General features: G+C 51.6%; 1 protein-coding gene across 1 annotated transcript in view; it reads left to right on the top strand.

Moving 5' to 3' along the window:
- The first annotated feature begins 1,676 nt into the window (after window positions 1-1,676).
- Window positions 1,677-8,958, top strand: part of ADORA2B (adenosine A2b receptor) — a 42,887-nt gene continuing 35,605 nt past the window's right edge. Inside the window, exon 1 of the mRNA XM_069089595.1 lies at window positions 1,677-2,057. Within this exon, the coding sequence (XP_068945696.1) occupies window positions 1,723-2,057 (335 nt within the window). The 5' untranslated portion in view covers window positions 1,677-1,722. The remainder of the gene's footprint in view (window positions 2,058-8,958) is intronic.

Genomic DNA, 8,958 nt, shown 5'->3' with positions numbered 1-8,958 from the left:
TTCTCCCCTGCCAGCTGAGGTTGCCTCTTGCTTTTCTTGTAAAACATTCCTAAATCATCTTTTTTTCTTTTTTCAGGGTTGGGGGTGGCAAGGGGGTTGGAGGAAGAGGAGGAGGCAGCTGCAAGTTTGACAAGGCTTTGATATGGCAGGGTCTGAATCAAAAGGGTGGTTTTGTGCTTGGTTTTTTGGTCCACTTCTAAATTCCAACCCCCCCCCCCCCCCTCCCTCTCTCTCTCTCTCTCTCTCTCTCTCTCTCTCTCTCTCTCTCTCACACACACACACACACACACATACACACACACACACACACACACACACACACACACATGCACACACGCCCTTCTTACCCTCCCCTTTCATGTTTCCTTCTCAAACCACCCCTCCCCTTGCACTAACTTAACCAGAAACTATCAGAAGCAAAAAGGCAGGCCGGGGCGGGATGGTGAATGGGGGAGCTATCACACAAGAGTCTCCTTCCAAGGCTCTGAGCCAGGGAACTAGGGTTCGAATCTGAACCATTAGCTGTGTGACTTTGGGCAGTCGGTTTCCCCTCTCTGTGCCTCAGTTTCCCGCTCTCTATAATACCAGGGGGTTGGGCTCGCTGACCTCGAAGGTCCCTAGCCAGCTCTAAATGTGTAACTTTATGAGCTGCGGGGTATTAGAGCCCACGGGCTCCAGCCCCGGCCTCCTCCGGCATTTCCAGATGTTCCTCCTGGAGACCCCCAGATCTTGTCCTCCCGGAGACCCCCAAGTCTCCCTCCCGGGGTGGCTCCAGAAAAGGCAGAATTGGCCTCCTGGGGGAAGTGACTTCCAGCGTCGGGCAGGAGAAGGCTGCGGGCTGGCAGGGAGCAGACCTTCCAAGGACCGCCGGGCCAGGGTCGGGAGCCTCTGCCCAACCCGGCTCCCTTGAAAAGTGAGCTCCAAGCGACCAGCGAGCCAAGAGTCCTCTTGGGCACGCCCATTGCCTTGCCGGATGACAGCAGGAAACTCGCGGAGACTCGGCGGTGGCTACGGCTTCTTTAGGGGGAGGGCTCCCTGCTCAGGGTCGGGGTGTCTGTGCGCGTCTTGGGGAGTCCCCTGGAGTGCTGACTGAGGCTCCGAGTTCCGGCGCACAGCCTCGACTTCAGAGAGGCCGGGGGCACTTTGTGATTTCGCCAGTCTTCTGGGGGTTACGGTAACGAGGCGGAGCTCCGGCGGGGAATTGACGCGAGGGACGGGCCGGTTGTCCAATCGGAAGTCTCGGGCTCTGCCTCTCCTGCCAGCGTCCCGCCCGCTGGGTCCATGTGCCTGCAGCCACCGAGCCAGAGCTGAGCCAGGGAGTTAGTTGGGCGGCTCTGTCTGAGCGGGAGGGAGGGAAGGAGGGGAGGCTCCGGCTGCGGACCAAAGGGCGGACCCCGACCCCTCTTCGGGGAAGCGTGGAGAGAGCGCGGAGGGACAGGGCAGGTGGGGCCATGGCCAGGACCCAGGGGCGCCGGCCCCGGGGGCGCTGACGGGGCAGAGGCAGCTTCTCCCTGCACTTTCCCACGAGTCGGCACTGAGCACCCAGGAACCCTCCGTCTGACTCCCCCGCAAGCACCCCATCCCCAGCCATCGAGGGTTGCTGACCGCCCCGCCGGAGCAGGGGCTCCTCCCGGCCGGGCTGGGGGCGCCCGCCCGCCCCCCGCCAGCCCTCCCTGCCTCCCCCAGGGGTCGGGGAGCCCGCCCCCACCCCCGGGCCATGCCATGCCGCTGGACTCGGAGGACACGCTCTACATCGTGCTGGAGCTGGTCATCGCCGGGCTGTCCATCGCGGGCAACGTGCTGGTGTGCTGCGCCGTGGCCACCAACAGCACCCTGAAGACGGCCACCAACTACTTCCTGGTGTCTCTGGCCGTGGCCGACATCGCCGTGGGGCTGCTGGCCATCCCCTTCGCCATCACCATTAGCGTGGGTTTCTGCACCGACTTCCACAGCTGCCTCTTTCTCGCCTGCTTCGTGCTGGTGCTCACCCAGAGCTCCATCTTCAGCATGCTGGCCGTGGCCATCGACAGGTACCTGGCCATCAAGATCCCTCTCAGGTGAGGCAGCTAGGCTGGGTGGACATCCCCCAGCCCCTCTAGGGCTCTTCTCTTAGAGTTACCTCCGCTCCCCCCCCTCCCCGTGAGGGTGCGCAAGGCACGGCCAAGGGGCGATTCCATCCTCTCGGGAGAAACTTCAGAGAGATAACCGTGGAGGCAGTCCTGCTCCGCCCCCCCCCCCAAGTGCCGGAGCCTTCAGGACTGGGCTTTCGAATTGTCAAGGATGGTGTAGAGGAGGGGTCCGTAAGTTGAGGTCCGTGGACAGATCTCAGAGGGTCCAAGAACTTGGATAAGGGAAAAAATTTACATCTTTTCTTTTTAACTCATCTTTTGTTTCCGCTGTAATTCTGTAAACCACCCTTTTGATTCAGACCCTGCCATATCGGAGCGCTGTCAAACTTGCAGCTGCCGCCTCCTCTTCCCCCCCTCCCCGTACCCCCAGCAAAAAAGAAAAAAAGATGATTTAGGAATGTTTGACAAGAAAAGCAAACTGCAACTTCAGCTGGCAGGGAGAGAAGCTTCTAAAGCTTCAAAATGCCTCTTCCCCCTTTCTCCTTGGGATCCACCTCCCAGTTCACTCAACCACCACCCCGTTCACCCCAAACCACACTTATAGAGAGAGTTACTTAAAGGGAAACAGAATTGTTTTGTGCATTAAAACCATGATTTTGAGAGTGGATTCCATCACCAATCTGCCAAAGGGTTCCATGACTCTAATGCAAGAAAAAGACTAGGTCAAGGATTCTTATAAATCAGGGGTCTGTGGACCCTAAGGGACCCGTGAATGTTATATCTTTATTCTTGGTAATGTTTGGTTTCCTTTGCAATGTTCTGCGTTTTATTTTATGTATTTAAAAACAGAATTCTGAAAATGGGTTCATAGGTTTTCCCCACCTACCAAAGAGATCTAAAGAAAAAAAAATCTAGGCAAAAAAGACACACACACAAAAAGAATCCGTTTGTAGAGAAATTCCTGCTAAGGCAGCACCAGACCAGCTGCCTCTGAGGCCCCCTGAGCTTTTATGATTCTCAGCTGTGATGAATGCCCGGAGATTGGCCTAATGTAGAAGCACAGTGCCAGGAGTAGAGTGGGAGCTTAATAAATGCTGGTTGGCTGACCTGGAGAAGACACCCCTTCCATAGGACACATTCCTTAACTACTACTACTACTACTACTACTACTATTACCACTACCACTACTACCACTACCACTACCACTACTACTACTACTACTTTGCAAAGTGCTTCCCATATATTATTTCATTTGAGCCTCAGAACTACTCCCTGAGGTAGGTGCTATTACAGCAGGAAACTGAGGCAGAATTGTGGGATTTTGTGGTATTTGGGTCATAGGATCAGAAATCTTGAACTAGAAGTGACCATTGTCCAACTCTCTAATTCTATAGATTGGAAAAGGCCCAGGTTGTAAAATGACTTGCCCAAGGTCACACAGGTGGGAAGCATCAGAAGCTGGATTTGAACCCAGGGCCACTGATGCCAGAGTCTGTTCTTTTTTCACAGTAATTTAATACCAGTTATTTGGTGCCACCAGATCTTTGCCTCTGCTGATTACTTAGACAAAAATCACTTATTCTCTCTGGCCTCAGTTTGCTCATCTGTAAAATGAGAGGGTTGCTCAGATGTCCCTTCCAGCTTTAAAGCGATGAAGCTCTGTGTGGGGAGAGGGAAGAGGGGCATCATTTACTTCTCTTTGCCATCAGATACCATCCCGGGTGGTGAGGATGCCCTGATATGGTCACTAGGGATGAGTCTGTGGGTAGCACGAGGGTGCCCTGTGGTGAGGAGACTTTGACCACCAAAGGCCACCAGGGTGGCTACTGATGAGTCACATTGTGAGCTGAGGAGATAAGCTGAGGGCTGCTTAGGAGGAGGAGGCAGCAGCCAGCAGTAGCCCCAGCCCCAGCAGCAGCCCCAGCAACAGCCCCAGCAGCAGCCCGAGCAGCTCTGGTCAGCCTTGTGGGGGAATGCTTAGGAGAGGGTTCAGGCAAGCTCTGGTCACTTTTCCCTTATCAGGATTTATCTTTCCTGCCCAACTCAGTTCAGTCTGGTGTTGGGTGTTCCGCTTTAGTTATGCCAAAGAGAAAGTATGGCCATGGCTGGTGGCCTGCTCTGTTTTCTCAGAAAAATATACCCTGGTGGGTGGGTAGCATAGAATGTTGTAATTTTATTTACCTTTCGGCTCAAGGAATCATACACATATTCAGGCTGAAAACTGGGAAGTTCCTTAAATGAAACTCAAGAATCTCAAGGATTAGGTTAATGTCCTCACCCCTGGGAAGGGATTTGATTCAGGTCAGGCATCTGAGCTGCTCTTCCCATTTCCTCCTTCCTTCTCCCCCTCTCCCATTCAGGATTAGAGATTTACAGTTGGATGAGACCTCAAATGTTGTCTTTTTCTTTTTTTTTTAAACAAAGGAGGAAGCTGAGACCCAGGGATGTTAAGTTACTCATAGAGAAGGGACTTCAGACTCCTCATCTTTCATTTTACCAATGAGGAAAGGGCAAATGAAATGACTTGTCCAAGGCAATGTCATATAGCTAATGAAGTGGCAGGTGCAAGATTTGAACCCAGATCCCTGGTCCTGCTCTAGCCCTCATTAGACTGCGCTTCATGAAGATTCATTGCTTGTGTATGTGCTGGTTGAGCTGGCTTTGGATTCTGTGAGGAAGAAAGCAGGCTTTTTCATCCTGTTCCTTTCCTAGTGTGTCTTCACATCAGAGCAGTGGAAAGACACTAGATTGCTGGGATTGAATTGCCAGCTGAACCATAGGTTCTCAGGGCTCTGCAGAATCTCAGGTTAGAAGGACCCTCCGTGGCCAGCTAGTCAGTGAATCAGTCTAACATCTATTTGAAGTGTCCACTCTATGCTAGGCACTGGGAACATAAATATAAAGGAATAAAATTATCCCTAGGCCAAGCGGGACCTAAAAGGTGACATACCCAACAAGTGCCCACTCAGGCTCTGGACAGTTATTTTGAATATGTTTACAGAGGACTTAAAAGTGCTAGAAACATTCTTTTTCTTTTCTGGAGGGGAGAGCAGTAAATAAGGCTCCCCCTCGCTTCTGGAGAGGGCCTTATGAGCCAGGCCTTGTCCAAATGTAGAAATGGTGTGGTATCACCTTGTCTCTCCCTCCATCCCATTGGCCGTCCTCTGGATGTGTGTGTGGAGGACAGCTAGATACAGGCTACTGACCCAGGGTTTAGCTGGTTTATTTACACAACATACCCTGCCCAACAGTGAAAGGGGTCCATGTTCCTGACTGCTGGAAACCATGGGGGCATTTTTATTCTCCCCATTTTTTCTTCTCCCTGACTTGCCCAGGATCACAAAGCTAGCTAGTCTGAGGCCTGAGTCTGGATTTGAGCTCAGTCTACCTGACTCCAAGGCCAGCAACACGGTATCCATCTGTCCCGAGTTACTCCTTTGTGTCTTTGAATGAGGAATGGGCAAAAAAATAAAAGGGAGAATTTTGTTCCTTTTTATCACACGACATGGGCAGACTTAGTGGATGTGAAACCAGGTATCTCTTGGGTTAGCTTGGGAGTTACCACAAGAGGATTCAATCTTTTGAAGCAAAAAATGGAAGGGAAACCTCTGGTGGTTGGATTTTTTTTTCTGTTTTTTCCTCCTTTGGTGCCAGGTCCTTTCTGGGTTTTCTCAAATGGGATCAGAGCAGGGGATGTTTTCACTTAGAGCAACCCTGGTGGCTTGGAAAGAAGCAAGGTCGGGGGATGGAGTCACCCCAGAGTATTCTTGGGGAACCTGGAAGGAAGCTCATGCTGTGTCTAGGAGGGGGCCCAGCAGGCAGGGAAGCAGCTTGTGATGGGAGGAGTGGGCTTCTGGGGGTTCCTATCAAAACTAGTATTCCCCGCGGAGTGTGGAATATGGAACACACTCTGAACTTTTCCCTGGAGCAGTGACTGACACCTTGAGGATGGATGACGGGCATCTCCCAGGTCTTTGTCCTAAGCTTTGGGATGCACTCACTGCCAAAGGGTTGATAATGGGAAAAGTGCTGGACTGGAGTCAGAGTTGCTACCTTCTTCACTACCTACGTGACTTTGGGCAAATCACTTGCCATCCTTGGTAAGTGGTAAGGGACTCCGTTTCCTTGTCTGTAAAATGAGGGGATTGGGCTAGAGGGCCTCAGAGGCTGGGCTCTGTGGTCCTCGGGTCATCTGTTGTTGCTTTTGGTTTCTGATGGGAAGAGCCTTTGAGCCTCAGTCTACCTTTCCAGACTTTCTTTTATGGACATCATATTCCAACAATGCTGGCCTCAGAGTTGTTTCCAGAAATTTGTATTCCATCTCCAGCACCCGGGTCTGGAAAGCTATCTCTTGTCACTTTCTTCCCCTCGTAGAAGACGGTTTCCTTCTAGACCCAATTCATGTGCCGTCTCTTGCATGGAAAGCCTTCCCTTCCCTTTTTCTCCCACTCCCCCTCTCCCTTCCATTGTTCTTTTCTCCCCAAATCAACTTGTTTACTTGAGACAGCTGGGAAGTATGGGGAATAGGGAACTGATCTTGGAGTCAGGAAGGCCTGAGTTAGAATTCAGCTTCAGTCACTCACTGGCTCCGTGGCCCTGGATAAGTCACTTAACCTTCCTCCCCCTCAATTTCCTCATCTGTAAAATGGGGATAAAAGTGGTCCCTCACAGGGCTGTTGTGATGATGAAGTGAGATAACATATTTTGAGATAACATATATTGAGATAACACTTTGTAAAATTCAAAGCCCTACATAAATGCTAGCTATATCATTGTAATTTATTATTATTATTATTATTATTGTCTATATATAATAATATCTTTAGTAGGCTATAAGCTCCTTGAGGACAAGGGCCATTTTTTCATTTTTGTTTTTGGATTCCCAGACCTGACACAAGGCATTATACTCAGCAGGCTCATAGATTAAAATGGGATGGGAGGGACCTTAGAGGTCATCTAGCCCAGTGCCCTCCTTTTACAGAGGAAGAAACTGAGGCCCAGAGTGGTTAAGTATCTTTCTAAGACCATACAGGTAGGGAGTGACAGACATGGGATTTGAACTCAGTTCCTCTGGCTCCAGAGCCAGCATAACGCCTTCCCATTTCATCTCTCCTCCCCCCTTAATGAATGCCCCCAATCTGTTCCCCTCTCCTTCCTACACCCATTCTTCTGCTCCCATCTCCCTCCCTGGGTCTCTCCCCCTCTCACTCCCATCCCTTTCCGCTCCCCTCTGGAGTCTCTTCTCTGGTTCCCTCTTTCCCCTCTCCCTCCTGGGGTCTCTTCCCCTCTCACTCTCACCCCTCATTTCTCTCCCTTCTCCCTCCCTGAGTCTCTTCCCCTCTCACTCCCATCCCATTCTGCTCCCTTCTCCCTTCTCCCTCCCTGGGTCTCTTCCCCTCTCACTCCCATCCCATTCTACTCCCCTCTCCCTCCCTAGGTCTCTTCCCTTCTCACTCCCACTCCATTCTGCTCCCCTCTGGAGTCTCTTCTCTGGTTCCCTCTTTCCCCTCTCCCTCCTCCTCATGCCATCTGACATCCGGCTCCCAGAGACTTGGCCCTGGGCTGTATTCTGGCCACATAGCAGCTTTCCCTTGAGAGCTGCCATCGCTCTCTGCCCCGATGGAGAGCCGCCCTAAAACCTTACCAGACTGGTATTTCCCCCCAGGGATGCAATTCCTTTGCTGAGGGCGTGTGCCTTCTTGTTCTCCTCCTTGTTCTCTGTGGGCCCATCCTCGGTGAGCATGCCCTGCACATACCAGCATGAGCCAGCGGGCAGAAGGACTGGGCCTCCTCATCCTGGGCATGGAATGCTGGTGATGGCTGCTGGCTGAGACCTGGGGGAGGAGGCTCCCAGAACCAGGCCCCATACACTCGTTTAGAATCATTCCTGCCTCATCTGCCTTTTCTCCTTGCTCTCCATCCCTCACCCTTAGATGTCTGTCAAAGTGATTGATCTAGGGGTGGCAGGAACCTTAGAGGTCCCCTAAACCATCCTTTCACTCTACAGATGAGGAAAGTGAGACCTACTGAGGCCCAAGGGTAAGATCAGACTCAGAGCTCTAAAGGTAGAAGGACCTTAGAGGTTCTCTCTCCTTTTGCAGGTGAGGAGACTGAGGCCTAGAGAGGTGAAGTGACGTGACAAGGTCATTCAGGGAACAAGTTCGAGACTGGACTTGAACCCAGGACTCAGGACTTCTGACTCCTGGTGCTCCAGCTCTAAATTCAGAGGCAGGGGATGATGCTGTATCTCGAGGCTTTTGTGAGCCCCAGAACTTGACATGTGCCAAGGGTATCTGCTGGCTGCAGGTGCTCCAGCCAGGACCAAGGCTGCCCTGACAGCAGCCTCTGGAGACCTAGTGAGGACAGTCCTGCCCCAGCATTGGGAGACCTTCCTGGGCTTTCATCCCCACCTCTTAAAAAGAAAAGCTCAGGCTTATGTTTGGGGTCCTCAGGGCTCTTGGAAATGATGCTCTGGAGAGGAGAATAAAGGTGAGTTTCCTGGACCCACCATCCCCTTGAAGTAGTTGTTTTTTCCCTAAGGCATGAGTAAGCCTAAGACTTCACTGAGCTGGCTGTGTGACCTCTGGGAAATCACCTACCCTCTCTCAGCTTCTGTTCCCTTTTCTGTAATGATAATAGTGATGACTCGGCTAATAAACACTCTAAGGTCTGCAAGCACTTTGCAAATATAATCTCATCTGGTCCTCACAACAACCCGGGAGACAGAGGCTATTTCCCCATTTTACAGACAAGAGAAACTGAGTTTGAGTGAGATGATGTGACTTGCCCAGGATCACACATATGGACAGTATCTGGGGTCCCATTTAAACTCAGGTCTTCTGATTCCGAGACTAAGACTCTTCTCCATGTGTCTAAGGTGCCTCTAAAA

Source organism: Petaurus breviceps, unplaced genomic scaffold (genome assembly GCF_028583685.1).
Source record: "Petaurus breviceps papuanus isolate PSGF00001 unplaced genomic scaffold, PetGlider_PUasm1.0 186, whole genome shotgun sequence".
In the NCBI taxonomy this organism is placed as follows: Eukaryota; Metazoa; Chordata; class Mammalia; order Diprotodontia; family Petauridae; genus Petaurus; species Petaurus breviceps.
This window is presented reverse-complemented; position numbering and strand designations above follow the sequence as displayed.